The 24105-nt window shown below is 38.3% G+C and overlaps 1 protein-coding gene across 1 annotated transcript; it reads right to left on the bottom strand.

The window, feature by feature from the left end:
• Positions 1-12388: 12388 nt before the first annotated feature.
• Positions 12389-22508, bottom strand: LOC111756635 (V-set domain-containing T-cell activation inhibitor 1-like). Its single transcript, XM_023564853.2, has 5 exons — positions 22233-22508; positions 19390-19444; positions 15691-16101; positions 14422-14706; positions 12389-12750 (listed from the first exon to the last, which is right to left on the bottom strand). Exons 2-5 carry the CDS (start codon positions 19439-19441, stop codon positions 12716-12718), a joined length of 783 nt encoding a protein of 260 aa, XP_023420621.2. The 5' UTR covers positions 19442-19444; positions 22233-22508; the 3' UTR covers positions 12389-12715.
• Positions 22509-24105: the final 1597 nt, after the last annotated feature.

Raw genomic sequence — 24105 nt, 5'->3', positions numbered from 1 at the left:
AAATCAGAGAATTTGAGGCAAGAGGATCCCATGTTTTAGCCCAGACTGAGCAACATGGTGAGATCCTGCCTCAAAAACTAAAATCAGGGGCACTAGGAAGAAAAAAAGTGCTTGCTAAGAATTTGCTATGCTGGGACTGAGAGGAGAACACCAAGAAGCCAACTAGCCAGCCTTTTTGGTAAGCTGTGCAAGCCATGTAGGCCCCAGGAAAACTCAGCATCTCCTGAGAATTGACCATGCTGGGAGTGGGAGGAGCCAACCAACAAGCAAACTAGCCTCCCAAGCCATGTGTGGCCCAGGAAGAGAAAAGCACCTCCCATGAGCCTACCAACGCTCAGGCTGAGAATCACCACTTTCTCCCCTAACCCCATATGCAACTGGTTTGTTTGAAGGTCAGGCTGAGTTGATGGCGACTGAGGAACAAAAATCAACTGAATGCCTGTACTGTTTGGTTGACTTTGCAGGCCCGCGCCAGTCGTCTAATCATCTATTGGGAGAATAACCATATGCAACAGAGCAAATATGGGAAATTTCCTCCAACTTGTTTTTGAAATCCAATATTGTTCTCACTGTTTTATTTTGTTCTGATTAATTGTCTTACTTTATTCAATGTTCTGTTTTGGGGCCATGGATGTAGCTCAGCATCATAAGCGCCTGCCTGGCAAGCACAAGGTCATGAGCTTCGTTCCCCAGTACAAAAAAAAAAGTTCTGTTTTGATTGGTTTTATTCTGCTTTGTTTGGTTTGATTTTGCAATATCTGATGGAATGGACAACTATTGTGAAGATGGCAAGATATATTGTGGTAGCCATTGTTGTTTTCCTGTTATCCTGCTTCTAAGTTCTGTACCAATTTCCCTGCTTTGTTTTGATTGGGTTTGCTCGATTTTGATTTGTCAGATTTTATTACCTTTATGATAAGATTTAAAAATCTAAAACAAAACACTAAAGACATCTGGGGATATAGCTCAGTGTGAAGGCCTTGTAATCCTCAGTAATGCAGAAAGAAAGAGAGAGAGAGAGAGAGAGAGAGAGAGAGAGAGAGAGAGAGAGGAAGAAAAAAAAAGAAAAGAAACAAGCAAAATGTCACCAAAGGGCAGGACGGATCGTAGCACGTTACACTCATTGTCAGAGTTAAATACGCAAAGTATTTAATTTAATAAGTTGTAATCCAAGTATTGATATTACATTAGGAGTAAGAACACAACAGGTGGGAATCCACCCTGGACCACAATTATTTTATTCTAGGACTGTGTTAGGGTGATTTCCAGTTCTTTTGTGAGCAAAAAGTAGAGACTGGGAGTATTGTCATTTATGCTCATTTAGCAAATACATTGTGTCTCTACCATGTTCCTGGAATTTTCTAAGTATTTGTTCTAATATTTGGATTTATTAGCATACAGTGAAAACAGAGAATGATCTCTGCCTCATATTTCAGCAGGGAAAGTGAGATAATAGATATAATAAATAGCTCAAGTTGATGGTATTTTGAAAGGTGAGGACTATACATAACAAGATAAGGGAGACTGGAAGAATGTGAGGCGAGGAAATGTTTCCATGGGAGTGGAACTTTAAAAGGGTGATAAAGACAGGCCTCACTGAGAAAATCAACAGGGATCTGAAGTTGAGGAATTAGAAGGGTGGTGATCACTTAGAAGCCAATGCAGACATATATTTGGCTTGGCTGAATGATGAGGCAGTAGTGACACAAGGGCAAAGTACCCAGGACAGGGTAAAGGGTTGAGAAGGGGAAAATGTGTGTCTTATCATCCTAAAAGACAATGTAGAAATTGGTTTTTGTTCTGAGTGAGGTAAGAAATCTTTACAGGTTACTATATAAAAACAAATGCAGTAAAATATAGGTGAATCTCATTCTGCGTGTGTTCCCAAGTCTCAAATATTCCTTTGACACCTTTGTGACAACCTGAATTATGCTATTCCTTATGCACTGGTACATTCACCTAACTACCAAGGGGGGCCTCGCAAGATTGAGACCCTTCCCCTAAATCTAAAATACCTCAGCAGCTGATGGGATCATCAGCCACCCTTCTGCCACACCCAGAAGAACCCATCAGCTGGCAAAATCATCAGCTGTCCTTCCCCTATACCTGGACAACCTCAGAAGCCCAGGGTAGCCTTGGCTGCCTATCCCCTACACCCAAAAGACCTTAGCAGCCCACAGATCATCGGTGATCCCCTCCACCACATGCAGTACCTCAGTGGGCTGGTGGGAGCCTCAGCAACCCCTCCACTCACACAAACGACGTCCGCAGGCTGTTGACAGTGCAGTGAGTTTGCCCATTAAGTAGTAAACCTCAGTGGCTCAACAGGAGCCTCAGCAAACCCTCTCTCCAACTGGAGGACCTTGGGGAGCCACCAAGAGCATGGGTAACTCCTTCCATATATAGTACCCCAAGTGGGTTGTAAGGGCACTGGTGAGGCCTCCCTCCACCCAAGGGAGCTGGAAAGAGTCTAAGAGATCCTCAGTGACACAGTAGGGTCCCAGTTGGAGCTCACACTATAGACACATAGATCTGGCAGCCTGAAACAGCATGAAGCTACAGTAACACTAGGAGCTAAGGGTTGTTTTAAATCAAGTCTCCTAAGCTAACCCACCTAGGAAGAATATAGAGCTCGCTCAACAGGACCCACAGGAGGAATTCAGGGGACTAGCCCTCCCCCTACATTGTAGGACTCAGCAACTAAGTGAATGTCAGTCACTCAGTAAGACCCAAAGACTCACACGATGGACAGCTGAGACTGGTAGGATTGAGAAGACCAAAATATTAGCTCAAGAGGTGAAAATGACAAAATGAAAAAGCAAAATGCAATTTCAAACACCAGTCCATCAGGAACAAGTACAGGACACATCAAAATAGAGAACACTGGAAGTCATAAGCTTGAAATTTCTGAAAAGATAACAAGTGAAACAAAGAAACAAATCTATGAGGCTACAGAGGGAATCAGATTAGAAATAGTCTCTCAGACAAAGAAAAAAATGACAATCTTAATGAAGGAGTTGCCAGCATAACTAGAGAAGACACAGATTTTTTTTTAAAAAAGTACAAGAGCATGGAAAATGATGGAAACTTTGAATGAACAATATAGGAAAGAAATAGAATGCATGAAACACATTCAAAGAGATATCCAGAAAGTTAAAAATGTCACTGAAAGCTGCTGAAATCATTTGAGTGAAACTGAAGATAGGCTTTCAGACCTTGAAAACAAGATCACCGCTAGCAAGCATGGAAAGAAAGACATTTTAAAAATAACATGGGATCATGAAATAACAGTTCAACAGCTTCAAGATGATGAAAGGAAAAACAATGTCAATTAGGTGTCAATGAAAGTGTAGGCATAACACAAATGACATAAAAATACTACTCACAGAAATAATAATAAAAAATTTCCTAAGCATGGGAAAAGAATCTGATATACAGATAAGTGATGCAACTAGAACTCCAAACAACCATAACTAAAAATAAATCTACACCCAGATATATAATGATCAAGATCCCAGAAATTTAGCATACTCTAAAAGTTGTTAGAGAAAAGGCACAACTCACCTATAAAGAAAAACTTAATAGAATCATGGAACATTCCTCAACACAAACTCTCAAGTCAAGATAAACTTGGAGTGAAGTATTTCAAGCCCTTAAAGAAAACAACTTTCAACCCAGGTTGATGTACACTGCCAAACTTTCTTTGAAAATTAATGGAGAAAGAAGATGCCTCCATGACAAAGAACAACTGAAGAAAATTATGTCCACCAAACCAACCCTAGAAAGAGTCCTGAAAGACATACTAGATAGGGATAAAAATGACCACAATCCCCAGAACAACAGAAAGAAACCACCAGTCAGGGCAAGCAATTAAACAAGGGGGAAAAGTAGATAACCAACAACAGGAAAATAACATGACAAAGTTAAACCAGTCCATATCAGTCATAGCCATCAATGAAAATGGCCTCAGTACACAAATTAAAAGAAATAAATTGGCATAATGGATCAAGAAACAGGATCCAACAATATGCTGAAATACAAGAAACATATCTGAGTCAAAAGGAAACTCATAGACTAAAAGTCAAAGGATGGAAAACAGTATTCCATGAGAGGGGAAACCAGAAAAAAAGGAGTAACTACTCTGTTTGCAGATAATGTGAACCTCAAACCAAAAGTGATCAACTCTAAGGTCACTACATACTTGTAAGGAGAAAAAGTTGAAGAGCAAGGGATAACACCCGTAAATATATAAGCACCGTATACAGGAGCATCCAACTTTGTAAGACAAATACTAACAGACATGAAAAACCAAATATACAATAACACGATTTTAAGGGAGGACTTTAATACTCCATTATCACAAAGAGATCAACTAGAAAAAAAAGTCAGCAAAGAAATAACAGAGCTGAACCAACTCTGTGAACAAATGGACTTACTAGATATTTAGAGAGTGTTCAACACAGTAACATAAGAATACACATTCTCCTCAGCTGCACACAGGAAATTCTCTATAATAGACCACATATTAGTTCATAGAACATGCTTAAATAAGTGCAAAGTGATTGAAATTATCTCATACATATTCTCTTACCATAGTACACTGAAACTGTAAAGAAATGGCAAAAGAAACTACAAAACCTACATAAACACATGGAAGCTATATAACACCCTCCTGAACAACCAATGAGTTATAGATAAAATGAAAGAATAAATTATGCAATATCTACAATTCATTGAAAATTCAGATACAGCATACCAGAACCTGTGGGATACAATGAAAGTCAACCTAAGAGGGAAATATACAGCAATAAATTGTTACATCAGGAAAACAGAATGAATACAAATAATCTAACACTGCACCTCAAGTTTCTAGAAAAACAAGATCAAGTCAAGCCCAAAGCCCATACAAGGGGGGAAATTATAAAGATCAGAAAAGAATGCAATTGAGACTAAGAAAACAATACAAACAATGAATGACTCAAAGAGTTGTTTCTTTGAAAGAATAAACAAAATTGATAAACCCCTAACCAATCTTATGAAGAAAGGAACAAAAACCCCAAATTCATGGAATCAGGAATGAAAAGCGTGAAATTACTATAGATCCTCAAGAAGCAAGATGTAACAATATGCTGCATACAAGAAACACATTTAATTTAAAAAGAAATTCATAGACTGAAAGTCAAAGGAAGGAAAACAATAGTCCATGTGACAGGACAGAAAAAAGTGGGTGTAGCTATTATATTTACAGACAAAGTGAATTTCAAGCCAAGATTGATTAAGAGAGATAAAGATCATTATATCCTAACAAAGGGAACAATCCAAGAGGAAAACATAACAATCATAAATATATATACAACAAATACCAGCACACCCAGCTATATAAAACAATTACTAATGAGCATGAAAAATAAAACAAGCTCTAGTACAATTGTATTGGGAGACCTCAATAATCCTACCGCCACAAAAAGACAGATCATCTAGACAAAAAAAATCAATAATTAAATTTTAGAACTGAATAAAATTTTTGTGCAAATGGACTTAGTAGATGTCTGTAGAGTGTTCCAACCCACAACACATATTCTTCTCAGCTACACACAGAACATTCTCCAGAATAGAACCATATACTGGCTCGTATACTATTCTTATATAAATGCAAAGGAATTGAAACTATCCCAGATCGCAGAGCAATGAAACTGGGGATACATGCCAAAGGAACAAGAAAAACTTCAAAAAACACATGGAAATTAAGTAGCACCCTACTGAACAACCAAGGAGTCACAGATGAAATTAAAGAAGAAATTAGACAATATTTACAGCTGAATATTAATGACAATACAACGCTCTATAACTTGTGGGACACAATGAAAGCAGTCTTAAGAGGGAAATGTATAGCAGTAAATGTCTGTATCAGGAAAACAGAGCAAGTACATGTAAACAACTTCATGTTGAACCTCAAATTTCTAGAAAAAGAAGAGCAGGCTAAACTAAAAGCTCATGCAAGGGATGAAATTATGAAGAGCAACACAAAAATTAACACACTGGAGACTAAAAAAGCAATACGAAGAATGAATGAAGAGTTGGTTCTTTGAAACATTAAATAAACTTGACAAACTCTTAGCCAACCTTATCAAAGAAAAAGTAAAGAAATGACTCAAATCCACCTAATTAGTAATAAAAAGCGTGAAATCACAACAGACCTTGCAGAAACCCAGAAAGTCATCTTTACCTACCTTGAAAACGTTTATTCTAATAAGATGGAAAATACACAAGAAATGGACAGATTCCTAAATACATATGAATTAACAAAGCTGCATCAGGAAGATATAAAAATCCTAAAGAAATTAATATCAATTAATGAAATCGAAGATGTGATTTAAAACCTATCAACAAAGAAGAGCCAAGGCCCTGATAGATTCACTACTGAATTCTACAAGAAATTTAATGAAGAGTTAACACCACTACTTCTCAAACTCTTTAATGAAATTAAAAGGAAAGCAATACTTCCATATTCATTCCTGGAAGCAAGCATTATCCTGATACCAAAAACAGACCCAACGAAGAAAGAGAATTACAATCCTGATACCAAAAACAGACCCAACGAAGAAAGAGAATTACAAGCCAATCTCACTAATGAACATTGATGCAAAATTCCTCAATAAGATACTGGAAAATAACACAGCAAATCATCAAAAAGATTATATGCCATGATCAAGTGAGATTCATCCCAGAGATGCAGGGATAGTTCAACAAAGTAAAGCTATAAATGTAATACACCATATTAATAGAGCCAAAGACAAAAATCATATCATTATTGCAATAGATGCAGAGAAAGCATTTGACAAAATCCAGCACCCATTCATGACAAAACTCTATGTAAAACTGGAATATATGGTTTTTATCTCAATCTGATAAAGTCCATCTATGACAAACCAACAGCCAACATCATACTAAATGGACAAAAACAAAGCTTTCACTCTACAATCAGGAACAAGACAAGGATGCCCACTGTCTCCACTCTTATTCCACATAGTCCTCAACACTTTCACTGGAGCAATTAGACAAGAGAAAGAAATAAAAGTAATAAAGACAGGAAAGGAAGAAGTTAAACTATTGTTATTTGCAGATGACTTGATACTCCACTTTAGAAGACCCCAAAACCTCCACCAAAAGACTTCTAGTTTTAATAAGCAAATTCGGTAATGTAGCTGCTTACAAAGTCAATACTCAAAAACTAATAACTCTCCTGTATACGAACAACAAATGCACTGAGAGAGAAATTAGTGAGCAAATACCTTTCATAATAGTATACAAAAAATGAGGTACCTAGGAATCAATCTGATAACGGTTGTAAAAGACCTCTACATTGAAAATTACAGTACTCTTTAAAAGGGGATTCCAAAGGATATTAGAAAATGGAGAGATATCCCATTCTCTTGGGGAAGAAAAACTAATATAGTGAAAATGGCCATATTTCCAAAACTGTTATACAGATTTAATGCTATCCCAATCAAAATTCCAATAGCATATTTCACAGAATTAGAGAAAACAATCCTAAAATTCTTCTGGAAACAAAAAAGACCTAGAATAGCAAAGATAATCCTGGGCTACAACAAGAAGATAGGGGGCATCACAATCTCTGACTTGAAATTATACTATAAAGCTACTGTGATAAAACAGTGTACTGATTTTAAAAAATGGACCCAAAGATTGATGGAATACTTTAGATGATGTGGAAACAACTCAGTAACTCCAGACACACTAAGCTACCTTATCTTTGACAAAATGCCAAACACATTCACTGGAAGAAAAATAGCTTCTTTAGTAAATGGTGCTGGAAAAACTGGCTCTACACATGCCAAGTATGAAAACTGGATGCATATCTTTCGCCATGTCAAAATCAGAATTAGATCAGGATAAAGAACTTAATAATAAAACAGAAACATTAAACCTGCTGGAAGATCGGTTAGGTAAAATTTTCAAAGAATTTGGTGTGGGCAAAGACTTTGTAAACAAAATCCAGAGTGCATAGGAAGTATCACAAAGAATCAACAACTGGTATCTCACCCTACTGAAAAGCTTTTGTATAGTAAGAGAAATCACTAGCCAAGTGAAGAGATAACCCACAATGTGGGAGAAAGTGTTTTCCAGCTGTTCCTCAGAGAAAGGATTATTACTGAGAACATATGAAGAACTCAAAAAAATCAGTCATCTCAGATTTAAAGACCCAGCCCAAAAATTGATAACTGAGATGAATGCACACTTTTTAGATGAAGAAATGCAAGCAGCAAACAAATATGTGAAAAAACATGCAACATCACGGGTCATTTAAGAGATGCAAATTTAAACAACACTGAGATTAGACCTCACCCCAGAAAGAATAACTATCATCAAAACATAAAGCAATAACAAATGCTAACAGGGTTGTGGAGAAAAATGAACACTTGTCCACTGTTGATGGGAATGCAGACTGGTGCAATCACTGTGGAAATCAATGTAGAGATTCCCAAAAAAACTAGGATGAGAGGTCCCATTCAACCCAGCTATTCCCCTCCTGAGTATCTTCCCAAAAGAATTAAAAACATCATACCACAGTGATATATGTGCACTCATATTTATAGCAACCCAGTTCATAATATCCAGATCTTGCAAATAATCTAAATGCCCATCGACTGAAGGATGGATAAAAAAGATATGGTATTTTTATACAATGGAGTACTACTCAGACATAAAGAATGATAAACTGAAAGTACCTTGAAAATATACTCAGTGAAATAAGACACACGTGCAAAATTATTTTACTGCAACAAGATGAAAGAAAAAACATATGTATAGTTGTATGTATATAAAAATAGTTAAGATAGTTATACTGCTGCTTTATGTGAGTTCACTGAAGAGAAAGAGTTGTACTGGTATTGTTCAGATAATAGAAGGCTGATGTCTTGTGCTCTGGGTGATTGATTTAGGGATGACAATGTGTAATGTATGTATCATTGTTACCTTCTGATTGACATATTTTAAAATCTTGCTGTAGTTTTTTTCCTTTTTCTTTCTTTTTATCAATAAAATAGGTTTTAGAAATGAATTACTAACCCTGTAGAAATTCAGAATATCATGAACACCTACTTTGAAAATCTTTACTCATATAGGCTGGAAAACACAGAAGAAATGGAAAGATTCCTAGAAATATAAATTACCAAGGCTGAATCAAGATATAAAAATTTTGAATAATCCAATATCAGTTACTGAAATTGCAAACTTAATTAAAAAGTTACCAACAAAGAAACATCCAGGTCCTGATGGATATATGATTGAATTTTACAAGAAATTTAGAGAAGATTTAATACCAATACTCCTCAAACTTTTAATGAAATTGAAAAGGAAATAATTCTCCCTGATTCCTGGAGGCAAGTATTACTCTGATACCAAAACCAGAGAAACAGCCAACTGAAAAAGGAGGTCTATAGGCCAATCTGCCTAATAAACATAGATGCAAAAACTCTCAATAAAATACTAGCAAGTAGAATGCATCAAATCATCAAGAAGATTGTACATCATGACTTTGGAATTCATCCCAGGAAAGCAGGCATGGTTTAGCACACATAAATCAATAAACGTAATATACCACACCAACAGATCCAAAGAAAAAAAAATCACATGATCATTTCAACAGATGAAGGAAAAGCTTTTGACAAAGTCCAACACTTGTTCTTGATAAAATCCCTACAGAAAATTGGAATATATGGTATCTACCTCAATCTGATAAAAGCCATTGTCATAGTTTATGTTGGTGGCCCCCAGGCCTCATGCATTTGCATTATGCACTTGTGATTGGTTCATTGTCTAGCACTTGGATTGGGGGTGTGAGCACTACACTGGCCTAGGGGTGGAGCCAGGATGTGACATAATGGCAGGAAGAAGGCGTGTCTTGCTCTCTCTTGCTGGTTTCTGCCTTGCTGTTTGCAGCCTCCATGAACTGTGTCCCTGCCATGCCACCCTGCCTTGGAGTCAACTGAGTATGGACTGAAACCTCCAAAAACTGTAAGAAATAAACCTTTCCTTCCCCAACTTTGGTCATCAGGTATTTTGTCTCAGTCACAAGTAAAAAGTAACTAGGACAGCCATCTATGACAAACCAACAGCCAACATTGTGTTCAACTGACAAAAACTGAAAGCATTCACTCTAAAATCAGGAACAAAACAAGGATGTTTGCTATCACCACTCCTATCCAAATAGTTCTGGAAATGTTACAGAGCAATTAGACAAGAGAGAGGAATAAAGATAGGAAGGCAAGTAGTTAAATCATTATTATTTGCAGATGACATGATACTTTACATAGAAGACTCCCAAAAACTCCATCAAAAGACTACTATAATTAATAAGCAAATTCAGCACTATAACTGAATACATAGTCAACATTCAAAAATCAATAGCCCTCCTGTATACAAACTACAAACTCACTGAAAGAGACATTATGGAAATAACACTTTTTATAATAGCATCCAAAAAATGAAATACTTAGGAATCAACCTAACAAAGAATGTAAAAGACCTCTACACTGAAATCTATAGTACTCTTTTTAAAAAGGTGATTGAAGAGGATGTCAGAAAATACAAAGTTATTCCTTGCCCTTCAATGGGATGAACCAACATAATAAAAATGGCCATACTCCCAAAACTGTTATACAGACTTGATGCAATCCCGATGAAAATACCATTAACATATGTCACCGATCTGGATAAAACATTCCTAAAATTCATTTGGAAACAGAAGAGACCTAGAATAGTAGAGTCAATCTTGGGCAACAAAGGCAAGGCAGGAGGCATCACAATCCCTCACTTGAAATTATACTACAAAGCTACTGTGATAAAGTCAGCATGGTACTGGCAAAAGAACAGACTTGAGTATCATTGGAACAGATTATAAGATGCAGACAGAACTACAAACAGATTCAGTCACCTTATGTTTGAAGGGGCCAAACATGTTCATTGAAAGAAAGATAATATCTTTAATAAGTGGTGCTGGAAAAATTGGCTTTCCACATGCCAAAGACTAAAATCAGACCCATGTCTATCATGCACTAAACTAAAGTCAAAATGGATCAAAGATCTAAATATTAAAAAAGAAACACTAAATCTACTAGAAGGCAAGGTAAGTAGGAATCTTGAAGACATGGGGGCAGATATAGGGTTCATGAACAAAATGCAACCCACACAGAAGTACTTCCAAGAATCAACAATTAAGACATTGTCTTATTAAAAAGTTTTTTCACTTCAAAAGAAACCACCAACAGAGTGAAAAGACAACCCACAGAATGGGAAAGAAGTTTAGACAACTGTCCCTCACACACAGGGCTTATATCAACAACATATAAAGAACTGAAAAACATCAGGCCACCCTAATTCAAAGACCCAATCCAAAAGTGGGCATCTGAGATGAATACATACTTCTTAGATGAAGAAATAAAAATGGCAAATAAATGCATAAAAGAATGTTCAGCATCACTGGCCAGTTGAATTTTGAGTCTACAGTAAAGGAGAAACTATACAAAAAGTATGAAGGTAGGAGATATTTCAAGTGAATGAAAAAGAATAATGGAGACTAACACGGATCAGACAACTCAGAAAAGTTGAAGGTTTACTCTCACTGTTTTTGAAGTCCAAGATTTCTATACTCTTTGTCAAATAATGACCAGAAAAGACTTAAGCTCTGCCCATAATCATTGTTATGGGTTGTATCTAGATGCCCTTCCAAAGCCTCATGCAGTCATAAGTGGGGCCTTTTGAAGGTGCCTAGATCCAGAATACGTGCTGCTGGAATCCCAGATTTTTGGAGGTGGTTTGATCTAGAGTGTGATGCTGGAATTAAGGATGTGTTCCTGGGATTGATTCGCAGTGAGATGCTAGGATTATGGCTGCCTTACCTTGAGTGTTAGTGCTACCCAAAGGATGGGCAGCCTGGGTAAAATATAAAAGACAGAATACAGTCACTGCTGGTCACTTGTGACTTGCTGCTTGCGGCCTTCTGTCTGCCATGAACTCCTTCTCATCTGTAAGCCCTCTGCCTTTCCGCTCTCCCTCAGAGCCCCCCAACCATGCATGAACTGAAACCTCTATGAACTGCAAGCCAAATAAAACTTTCCTCTTATAACTTTGTGTGTTGGGTATCTTGTCTCAGTGACAACAAAAGTAAGACAATAACGTTTAAGAAAATTCTTGCTTCTCAGATTCTCCTTTATGATACCAAAATGCCATATAACATCATTACTGAAAACAAAACAAAAATCTGGCTTTGATAAAATATAAAACAGAATTCCTCTCCTCTGAACTCCCCAACAAAGCATCCGTCCCTGAAGCACATCAATGGAATTTACACAAAGTAGACAGTTCATCAGGTTTTATCTTCTTTATTTTGTACTTGAGAGTTTTGAATATTATTCAGAATTTAACATGATAGGCATAAGTGCAAATACAGTTAAATCTTCTAAATAAAACAAAAATAGAAATGAAGAGACAAGACTTCAACATATAGATAAAAGAAAGGCAAAATGTATGAGCTTCTAGGTAACATGCTAGTCCTCTTACCTCCTTACTTTTTCTGTTCATGATTGATCAATTTATTTTGTTTAGGATAAAAAATATACCATCCACAAAAGAAACCAAGCACTCCAGTGGTTTAAGGCAAGACAGGTGCTTGAGTAGCCGTTATTCACCTCTCTTAGTAGTAGCCATATGATTGGGGATATCTTCTCTCTGAAAAAAACAAAGCAGAATGTGGTCAGCAAGCTCAGAGCAATGAACAACAGCCATGTTCTGAGAAAGTATAGCAACAAAGGTGAGAAAAGCTGGCAGAGGCCAGATTTCAAAGGTCTTAATTAGTATGAGAAAAGGGACAAAGAAGGGTGTTTAGGTGTTTCTAGGACACTTTTTAGGGTATGGAAGTGTAAGGAAATCAGAAACAGGATTTCTTTGAAGTCTACTCATTAATATTGTATCCTAATGTTCTCAGAAGAGAGCCTGAAGCCTGCTATAATGTTCACAGACCTCTAACTACTCCTGGATATGTGGGGGAAGACCTAGAAGTCTGGGGAATAAGTGAGTTCCTGTTTTCCTTTGAAGGAAAGACCAACTTGAGTTGGTCAAAGGAAATGCAAGTGTATGAGCCTGTCTAGTTAGTTGTGTTTTAAAGAATGGAGCCAAAGAGCCAGGCCCCTAACTTCTGCACTTGCTGGACATGGCTTTGAGGAGATGGCACTCATCCCCGCCGAGATGGACACACAGAAATATTTGAGATGTCTTCACCACCCCACGGGCTTTTGCCCAACATCCGTGATTCTCAGACTTGAGTATGGGTGACAAGCACCTAGAAGTTTTGCTAGGCCTATCTCCAAGTGTTTTAACATGTTTTTGTTTAGTATGTGAAGTGTGGGGACTCCGAATTTGCATTTATCACCAGCCTCTGGGTGATACCAGTGTTGCTGGTTTGGGGATGATGCCAGAGAACAACTACACAATGTTAGCCTCCTAAATCAGGCAGAAAGTTTAGTTTTGTCTTTCTTTTCTTCCAAAGAGGTGTGAATTTCTCCTCCCTATCATTTCTCAGATTCAACTCCTATAAATATAATATTCCCACATATATTACAGGACAACCAGTTATATTTGAATATCTAGATAGGAATGGTGCACACTTTTGGAATCCCAGTATTTTATGAGGCCAAGGCAGGAGGATTCAAAGTTTGAGCCGGACCTGGGCAATTTATCAACTTAATGAAACCCTTTCTCTACAAAGACAGATAAATAGATAGATAAGGAATTAAAAATAAATAAACCAATAAATAAATAAAAGACTACAGTGTGAAAGCCAGGCACCTCAAAAATTTAAAAGATTTAATTCCTGATAAATAAAAATTACTGGGCACACACATGACATATAATTTGCCAAGTATCTGAAATTCAGTTATGGTGCTTATTAGCTATGTTCCTAGTAAAATTATTTAAATTCTTTGTTTTGTCAAATAGAAGGGAGATGGTAACAGCTACCTTCAGATAAGGACTTCACATGACATATGTAAAGTCCTAGGCTTTTAATGAGAGGCTCATAAGTGGCTGCTCTGACTGCTTGCCTGTCACATCATAGAGCAGATGTTCTTAGCAGAGGATCAGAAGCCCCATCCTTGGTAATGGCCACATTCAGCAGGATAAAAGCCGCCAGTCCCTGAAGCCAGGTGTTTTTTTAAACCCAGAGAGACTCCATCTCATCACCTTCTGCCCCGGGCTACAAGCGTATGTTCTGATGCTTCTTTTAAGTCCCCAAAATGCCCAGAAGTGTCTGATACATTTGGCATGCAGTAAATGTTAATGAGCGCTGCCCTCCCTGTGATGAGATGCACCTGCCTTCACTCTTCCCCTCAGGTTTGCACTTACTTGGGTACCTGCGGATCTTTCTGATGGGCCTGTAGTTCTGGTCTGTCTCTTGGATACTACAGACGTATTTCTCATTTAACTTGACTGGGTATTTCAGGACAGAGTACACCCGGAAGAGGCCATTTATCTGCTCCTCCAGGATTTCAACTGTACTTTGGTTACTCAGGTCCCTCTCACCCCGGTCCAACCAGGTCACATTGGGTGCAAAGTACCAGCCATTGGAGATGCAAATGGCCACAGGCTCTTCATCAGTCTTGTCAAATTGCACCTGGGGCATTTCAGCATCTGGGTGGAAAAAATAACAAAACAATTACCTCCTTTTCCTTTCAGCCTCAGGAGGCTCAAGGGAGCAGAAATCTTGCAGTTTGTTTTTACTTTAACCCCTTATGGAGCCAACACATCTGGAAGTACATGATAGCTAACATTGTGGACCAAGCATGATGAGACAAGAACAGGATACAAATATGCTCCTGTCCTGGTGCTTATTAGCTTTGTTCCTAGTAAAATTATCGAGTAAAAGATCTCATCCACCACAGCTGTCTTTAGTTTTGGGATCTCTCTTAAGGTGCCTCATTCCACGCTCCCCACTGGCCTCTGATACCCTGCTGAGACTCTCCGATGGTAATGAGTGATTCTCATCACCACCTTCCCATCCCTGCCAACTGTTATCCTGGATAATTTCTTCCATTGAGACCTCCCAATCTCTGTGAGGTCTCTGATCAAAAAGATAGTTCCCTAAGCAATCCTGTAAAGGGTAAGGGTCCCTGGATACCATGGCGATTCGCTGATCACCCAGAACTACTTTTTAATAGTGAGAAAAGTGAGGCTTAGAGAAGCTAAACAAGTTGCCCAAAGCCATTCAGAACTAGAGCCTAGGTGTTTTGAGTCCCAGGGTGTGGCTGTTTTCACTAAATCCAGAGCAAATCTGAGACTCTCCAGAGAGGATAAATGTGTTAGGGTGGATTTGGGGGCTTTGTTGCTTCAATCTGTTCGGAGAGTTTGGGATTAGGCCAATCCTATTCATGTTTTGTGTATATTAATGAATGAATGATTACACAGGTATAGATCTGGCACCTTTTATTCAGAGTAATATTTTTAGCTAAGATAAATTGACATTCCAAACTCCTGACTCTTATAATAGAAATAAATATAACATAGTAATTTGAATAAAAGAGGGAAAGTGATAACACCAAAGGAGAAAGTTTATAGTTTATCCTCATGAAGAGGAGACAGAGCTTGAAAACAAGTTCATCAATAAAATTTCTTCACCTTCTATAATCAGCTTAACTGTACTTTGGCCTCTTCCATCTGGTGTGATGGCCGAGCACTTGTACATCGCTTCATCAATGAAGTCCACATTTCTTAGCAGCAGTGATAGAGTCCCCTCAGAAATTTCATCCTGATCCACAGAAACTCTTCCTTCATACATGGCATTTTGCTCTTCTAGTTGCTCTGTGTTATTGTGAAAGTGATAAACTAACTTTGTGAAAACTTCGAAGAAATCATAGTGCCGGAAAAAACGGTAAAATTTCTCATCCTCATCTACCTCATATTCCTCTATGATGTCTTCTCTTTCCCAAGAAAATTCAAGATTTTCTGTGCCCTCCACAAAGGAGAAATGGCAGGAGAGGGTCACATCAGTGAAAGGGCGGGCCCGCAACTCTTCTGCCAACACTGAGACTGTCAAAGAAGAAACGAAGTTAGTATAGACCAGTGAGCACTGCACCAGCTAGAGTCTAATGACAGATCATAGAATCACACCAGCTATTTCAAATGGGAAAGGGTTTAGTACAGATGATTATAAAACCACTGGAAGAATGGATGGATGAACCTAAAGCAGGCAGGGAAAGGTGACGATTGCAATGTGTGTTTCTCCTCCCCTACATCGTGCTAAGCTCAGAATGATACAGCAGAACTGGTTGGCTGCATTGCTGCTGCCTCTGCCTTATTTGGAAGCTGGTGAATCAGGAAGCTGTCACAGTGAGTATCGGCTCCAGATCTAAACCGGAACTGCCAAATTCACACTGGCAAAGGAAAGGATGGCTTGTGTGCTGTGTAGCCTTTTTCCCACTTCAACCAGTTGCCAGTTTAATCTTGCACAAGTGTATCTCATTGGCAGACCATAAGTAACTCCCAGAGTAAAGCAATCCTGAAAATGGTGTTTTTTTTTTTAATTCTCCAGCTCCAGTAATCCAGGAAAGCACATCAGAAATAAATAGATGTTCAGTAAATAAACTTATTCTACTTGCCACAAAAACCAGCTAGTCTAAGCAGTTATCAATGATAGGGAGTACAGCCATGGCCTGTGTACTCCAGATGATCATAAAGTGGACTAGAACTCTGATATATTACAGCTAGAAGCAAGTTTTGAGATCATCTGACTCAATGTTTTCAAGATATCTTGCCTAGAACTCCCCCCAGAGTTTGCTACTGATGGTGGGAGAGGACCAAATTAATGGGATCTCCACTTCTTTACCATTTTTAATTAGGACAGTCCCTCTCTAATTTTCCGATAAATTAAGCTACAAAATTCAGAATTCTCCTGTCAAATGTCTCTGTCACTAGAAGACAAAACTGACTCCCTGGAGCCAAACTTACTTAAGATCACAAATTAAAATACAAGTGGCACTGCAGAAAGAAACAAAATTGAAAAGAGGCTTTTAATGTCATAGTTAGCAAATTGTGTGTGTGTGTATGTGTGTGTGTGTGTGTGTGTGTGTACTGCTGGGGAGTGAGCACAGGGGCTCACACATACCAGAAAATCACTATCATTGAGTAACTTTCTTATCCCATTACCAAACATTGCCTACAAGATAAATTCTTAATGTAAGTAAAAGAGAATAAGACTTAAACATTAGGAAAGAAAGCAGTTTTTCCTTCTATACGCTCTGTGCTGGTGACAAGCAGCAGAGGGGAAGAATGACTGGTCAGTGTGACCATGCATAAGGTTGCTTCTTGATACAAAGAAGTGAAATGAATCAGAAAAAACAGGTGAATAATTACAGTGAGAAGCTCCAAATGATGGAAGTTATATGGCAAGAAAGCTCCCAAGCTATCAGTCCTGCAAAGAGCAGCTGGACCCATACCTAGTAGTAGACCTACCAGCTGCATAACAGACACAATATGCTCCTTTCAGGAGCAACAGCCCCATATCTCAGATAGTTGGTGAAATGTTACTCTGGGTGTGTCTGTGAGGGTGCTTTTGGATGGAGTGACTATCTGAATAGATTGAGTAAAGCAGTTGCCCTCTAATGTGGGTAGTTCTCAGCTAATGGAAGTCCTGAACACACAAAAAAGCTGACTCTCCCTCCAAAGGAAATGCTTCCTGTCTGAATGTTGAGCAATCATTTCTTGCCCTTAGGCTTGAAGTGAAGCAAGGGCTTTCTTGCACCTCCAGGCTTTGCACTCAGGCTACAGTTGCACTTGTTGCCTTCCAGCTTTCCAGCTACAGAGCTTGGGACGTCTAACATCCATTCACGAGTTGCTTCTTCCCTTCTCTTCCCCTCCCCTTCTCTCAGCTCTCTGTTTCTGTTTTTCTACTGGACCCTGACTAAACTGGGTAACCTTTACTGAGAGTTTACAGTTGCTAAACATATTCTAAAGACTTTTCTGCCTTAATTCATTCAATCTGCGTGACACATTGAGGCAGTATGATTATTATCCCCAATTTACTACTGAGAAAACCAAGGCCTGTGAAGTTGCTCAAGGACACACAGCTTGTGAGTGGCTGCTATGACTGAAACCCAAGAGTTCGACTCCAGAGCTCTCCGTATGACAAGTGCTTTTCCATCTCCTAACCATAGGCACTCATGCTAAGTTCAAAAAACATGTTAGTGACTACTGCGGGGACAAAATAAATCAATGAGTATAAAGGATGGACAGGAGGCAAGGCGAGGTAATTTGCCTATCTTTTTAGACAGATGAATTTAAAAATTAAAAAGCCAAATGCCTTCTCAGTTCAACCATTAATTGTCTAATGTGATTTTAATAAAAAAGCAATGTTTTTTAAAAATCCTAATCTGAAGAATTGTAAATCCAAGTCCTAGTTCTAAGTGGCCCCTTGTTGTACTAGTCATTTAGTGTCAGGCACGTTACTTGATCTCTCTGATTGCAGTTTCTTCATATGCACTTAGGAGAACACCTGCCCAGAGTCATTATGAACTACCTTGGGATCTTTGGGACTACTGAGTCATTTGCCAAGGGGACAGAGGGAGGAGAGAAAATGGGTGAATGTTTTGTTTCGTAAACTGCCTCCACCTCTATTGCTCTCACAGGGATATGCAGGGGTCCTTGATTGCAGCTCTTTCAATGCTACCCAGGAGGTCTTGCTGTGGCTCTACTCTTTTAGGGATCAGGGGAAAAGGTCTCAGAATCAGGCATCCAAATGGACCAACAGATTATGAAACACAGTCTGCTGAGGATGTAACTGGTATTAATCCAGCTTCTGACAGATATGCCTGTAGATGGTTATGCTTGAATCTAAGTAACTCTTTTATTTCAATCTGTTATTTCTAGACCATTGTGTTGGAAAACTATGGAAAGACACTGTATAGTATAGTTGATTAAGAGGTTGACTTTTATTTTGGTTAAGAGGAGATGTGAATGAGCTATTCATATAAATATGGCTTTGAACAGACAAACCAAATTGGAGGACAGGCAGCTCTTCTCATTACACACACACACACACACACACACACACACACACACACATACACACACACAAAGTAGAATAAACAAAATGCCTTACAATATATGTCTGTTACCCCTTATCATCTGCTTGTCAGATTTGCTATGAAGTCAATATAGTAAATATTTATAATTCTCAGTTAACAGATGAAAATGAGGTTTCAAGACATTCATTTGCTGCTTTGTTCATCTGGTTGGATTTTCTCTCCAAACCACTGTTTTTCTCAGTATCCCCAAAGTAGTTTCAGAATTACCCACAAAGCTGGTGGAAAAGTAACTCACCTGCCCCACGAAGAAGTAGAAGTAGCTTGACAGACACCAAAAAGAAGGACATTTTCTGAGAAACAAAAAGAAAGGCAGGAAATTCTCTTTAACTAGGAAACTGTTGGGCTATCAAGACCAGAGCCACCTGCTGCCAGGTTTCAGAAAAGGCCCTTCTGAGCACCAACCCCATCCGGCCCCACCAGGTACAGCCAGCAGACAGAAGCTCCCAGAATTTCAGTACTTTCTACGAGTGGCATCCAGTCTGTTTCTCTGGCCTCATCTCTTATCACTCCCCCAAACTTTCCTACAAGTATAATCCTGGTACCATGGTGATATCCAAACCCTCTGTGTCTGGTACTCAGCACCTCATCACTCTTCTCATGTGCCTCTTATTTAGTTAATCACTTCATTATCTTCTGAGTTCAAAAGAGATCAGCACATTCAGGGTGGGATGGCCATAGATTTCTTCATTATTTTGAACATACTTTTATAAGAAGCACAGTATATGCCACTGTCTTTATGTGTTCTTTTGTTCCTTACTGTTTCAAAGACAGAATACTAAAATAATCATAACATTTCAGCATATTTTCTTTCCTCTTCTTTTTCTTGTTATATTTCTGTTAAAGGGGAAAATAAACCCCACCACAATCCTCCATGTTTAACTGTAATATATTATACCAATGATACAGCACATGCTTACAAATGCCAGTTTTAATCTTCTAAGTAATCTCCTATGAAGTAGGTACCATGATCACCTCCATTTACTAGTCAGAAACTAGGGTACAGGTGTAGGGGTGTTGGTCAGAGAAATGTATGAGATGGGCATGCAGAGGTAAGGGATGTTTGGAGCCATACACCCTAAACTTCCTGGACTGCATGGTTAGAGATTTAAAAATAGCCTATAAGGCCAAATGTCCAAGCAGGATCAAATAGATTACCTTAAGGAATGGATGCTCTGACCTTCGTCTGATTCTTTACTTAGAATAGCCCTAAGATAAGTCATGAAGCAGACCACCCTGTCCTTACTCTGTCCCCTACATGAGTTCCTGAAAAAGTGTCTCCCTTTTCATTTGTTCTGTTTTTTATCCTTGCTTCCTGATTCTATCAATAAAAAAACCACAGAAGCTTCAGTTCAGGGCTGTCTTTTTTCCTGAGACTCTCATGCTGAGAGGGCTCAGATAAAGCCTTCTTGAGGTTAAACTGCACATGGACTCCAAGTAGTCTCTCATCTTTTGCACAGTGACATGGTCATGCTCTTATGCTCACAGAGAGCATAAAAAATTTATCCAAGGCCATACGGAGCGAGTCTCTCACCCTGCAGGTGAGCTGAAGCGTGAACATTCCATGTAAACTCTGCCCAAGCAAATCTCTGCCACTTTGCCCACACGTGCTGGAAGCCCCCTCTCTCAGGTAGGTGTTTGCCAAGAAAATCAGAAGTTCATGGGTCATGGAAGCAGACAGTTTATGGTGAATTACAGTAAGTGGCTTTCCTAGAGGTTGTTAAATCCTAGAAAATGTGTAGGTTGAATTTTTATAGATACAAAAGTCTCAAAAAAAATAAGATAAAGAAGCAACTCTCACTAGCCAATGGCCAAGGACAAATAGATTTTTAACTAAATCTACATACTCTGACAAGGAATATGTAGTAATTAATATCATTTTTTTATTTAGAAAACATCTCTTCATGGCACATACAGTAAAATATTTTAAAGACATGTTCAAAATAAAATTTAAAAGGTAATATAGCAAAACAGCTACCAGAGCTATATATAGTTAATGGAGAAAATTACAGTCAAAGGTCAGGGAGAAAAATAAATTGTAGGAATGCCTTTTCAACTCAACAAAATTTAATCATTGATTTCCAGGCTATGAAACATTTTTATTCTTATGGTTTTCCTGGTTTCCCCACCTAAGTCACACATAATCCTTGCTCCTGTGCATTTTCTATGGCTATTTATTCTCCCATTCATTTAGTAATGATCCTAAGAGTACCACTGCTTATTGTAAATTTTTTTAAAAAAATAGAAGATAAAGAAGTGAAAGTTACTTTAACACTTTGGATATTCCTTTCAGTCTTTTGCATGAGTTTGTTGTTGTTGTTGTTTTGGGTGTTTTGTTTTGTTTTAGTACTGGGGATTGAACCCACGACATTTGCTCTGAGCTACAACTCCAGTGCTTTTTATTTTGAGATAGGGTCTCACTAGGTTACTCTATTGCCCCAGGCTTGGCTCACGCTTACGTGTGCCCTCTTGCCTCAGCCTCCCAGAGTTCTGGGATTGCAGGTATGTGCCGCTATGCCTGGATATATGTGTACTTTTCAAGAAAATTCAACTTGCGTTTATAGTCTAGTGTCCAGTTTAATTTTCTTCATGACATTGTTTTGTAAGTATCATTCAATATTGTTATAATCTGATCTATTTGTTTCATCATTATTTATGTGCATATCTTATCATACTACTGGGCTGTAGGCTCCCTTAGGTCATCTATCTTTCATATATCCATCTTGGTGTTTCATTTATTGTAGGTCCAATAAGTGCTTACTGAAATACAGTATTTTAATTAAATAAAATCTGGTGTAAGAATTACAAAAGTTCGCAGTGTAAAAGGAAAAAGAAAACAAAAAGGAATCTGTATATTACTAGAGATGAATATAAATTATGTTAAACAGAAAATTACAACTCTACACCTAGGTCTTGCCTCCAAGGCTGATCCTCTTGTCACCTCTGATTTGCAGAAAGCAGTGAGGGGTCTCTGAACTAGCTCTGTGCAGCAAAATAGGTACAAAGGGGTTGGGCAGACTCCAGTTCACAATTACAGTCAACAAGCCCCCCCAAAAAAACCCCTTTATCCAACAAGCTTACCTGTATTATGCTGGTACCTCCAATGCACTGGATGAGAATCAAATGAGGTGGAGTCAGTATGTCTTCCAAAGAACAGTCATGTGGCAGTCCTCGGGGAGAGGGCTTGGAGACACTGCTATTACCAAGCTGTCACCACAAACATTCAGCAAAATGCTCTATTATTTCTAGAGCAGTCTTTGTTGGCTAAAGAAAATTCTTGCAAGATAATACAGTGGAAGACCAGACTAAAGACTAACGTTGGGCAACTGTCCTTTATCCATTATTCAAACATTCCATTTATTGTAAGGTAATTAAATAACATGGGGAAGGGCTGACTGTACAATTTTTGGTACAAAAACACAAAATGCAATTAATCATGATGACACATGCCTGTAACCCCAGTACCCAGGAGACCAAGGCAGAGGAATGAGTTTGAGGACAGCTTGCAGTACATAGTGAGTTCAAGCCCAATTTGAATATGTAATGAGACTATGTCTCAAAAAACAGAACAAAACAGCAAAACCAAACAAAAAACCTAAATGCATGCATAAAATACAAAACTTAATATACATGTACACATATGCATGATTTCAAATTTATAGAAAAAACATGTGCTTATAGGAAGGAAGGAAATATACCAAAATACTAGTAGTAATTATTTCTGGGTGACGAACTTTTATATGATTTTAGCAATTTCACTACATATTTCCAAATTTTCTATACTGACCTTTTACATTATAATACAAATATAACTGGAAAAATAAAGTAATAAGACAGGTTTTACACACAGAAAGTGAGAGTACAGGAAGGAGCGAGAAAATGGGGTATATTATTTTCTTTCTCTTCTTGATGAGTATTGTGTCTCCTATATGATGTCTTGTCTACTGAACTTCAGGCTCAAATTCAGTAGAAGCCAATTCTCTATTAAGTTATCTTTTCCTCTCTCATCCCCACAGCACAGTTAAAGAACCAGATCACTCAAGCCCTGATGTTACTGGATTCTCCTGGATAGCTACACAAAATGTTATTAGGTTCCGGTTTGCTCACCTCCATTTCTGGAGTTGGAGTCCAAGTTCTCGTCTCAAATAAAGAATTTAATGAAATGAGGGGGAAAAAACCAGGGGCAAATAAAGTAAAGGCGAAAATTCAAACAGAAACTGGATCTTCAGAGAGAGTTTGGGCCAAGTAATAGAGGAAAAACTAAGCTAAAAGAAAGCCCTAGAGAAAGCAGGGCTGGCTGTCATGACAGCAAATTCTTCTTGATATCTGTGTCCTTTTGTACTGTCCAAATCCCGTGGAAACCTGTGACAGTTTCTACAAACTGGTCCTGAGAAACAGTGCTGGGATCCCATAGCTCAAATTGAACTCAGGTTTAGCTATCCTATGAAAAACCTGCTTCAGTTCTTGAAAGGAGTCCATATGCAGGGTTTTGAGAACTGTTCTGTGTATTCTTGCATCTTGTAACTATAGATCACACCTGCTTCTCCAGCCAGTATTGTTACTGACACTTAGCAGAGAAACAGTGAATTATAGTCAAGGGTTTAAAGAAACACTTCTCCTGGGAATTTATTAGAACAGAACAAATAAAACAAAGACAAGAATGAGAGGCCTGCTGGGAGGTGTGTTGTTTTTGTTCAGCTCCTATAACACCTAGAATATTTTTGGTTAGTAGGCCCTTAATAAAATAACCATGGAATGGAATGGAATCGCTGCAATCTGTTCACATCACTCTCCCAATTCGTGGTGTGGCCCCTAAGATTGGACCTACATTTGACTTTCACCATCAGGCAGAGGAGGACCATCTTGATGCTGCTTCAGAAACCCAGAAAAATACTTTATACATAGATAAAAGGCTATTTCTTCAGATACCACATTACTCAGCTCTCCCAAAACC

The sequence above is a fragment of the Cavia porcellus genome, unplaced genomic scaffold (assembly GCF_034190915.1).
Source record: "Cavia porcellus strain 051 isolate PalLab524CR breed Dunkin Hartley unplaced genomic scaffold, mCavPor4.1 scaffold_15, whole genome shotgun sequence".
In the NCBI taxonomy this organism is placed as follows: Eukaryota; Metazoa; Chordata; class Mammalia; order Rodentia; family Caviidae; genus Cavia; species Cavia porcellus.
Note: the sequence above shows the minus strand (reverse complement) of the source record. Positions and strands in the feature narration are given on the sequence as shown.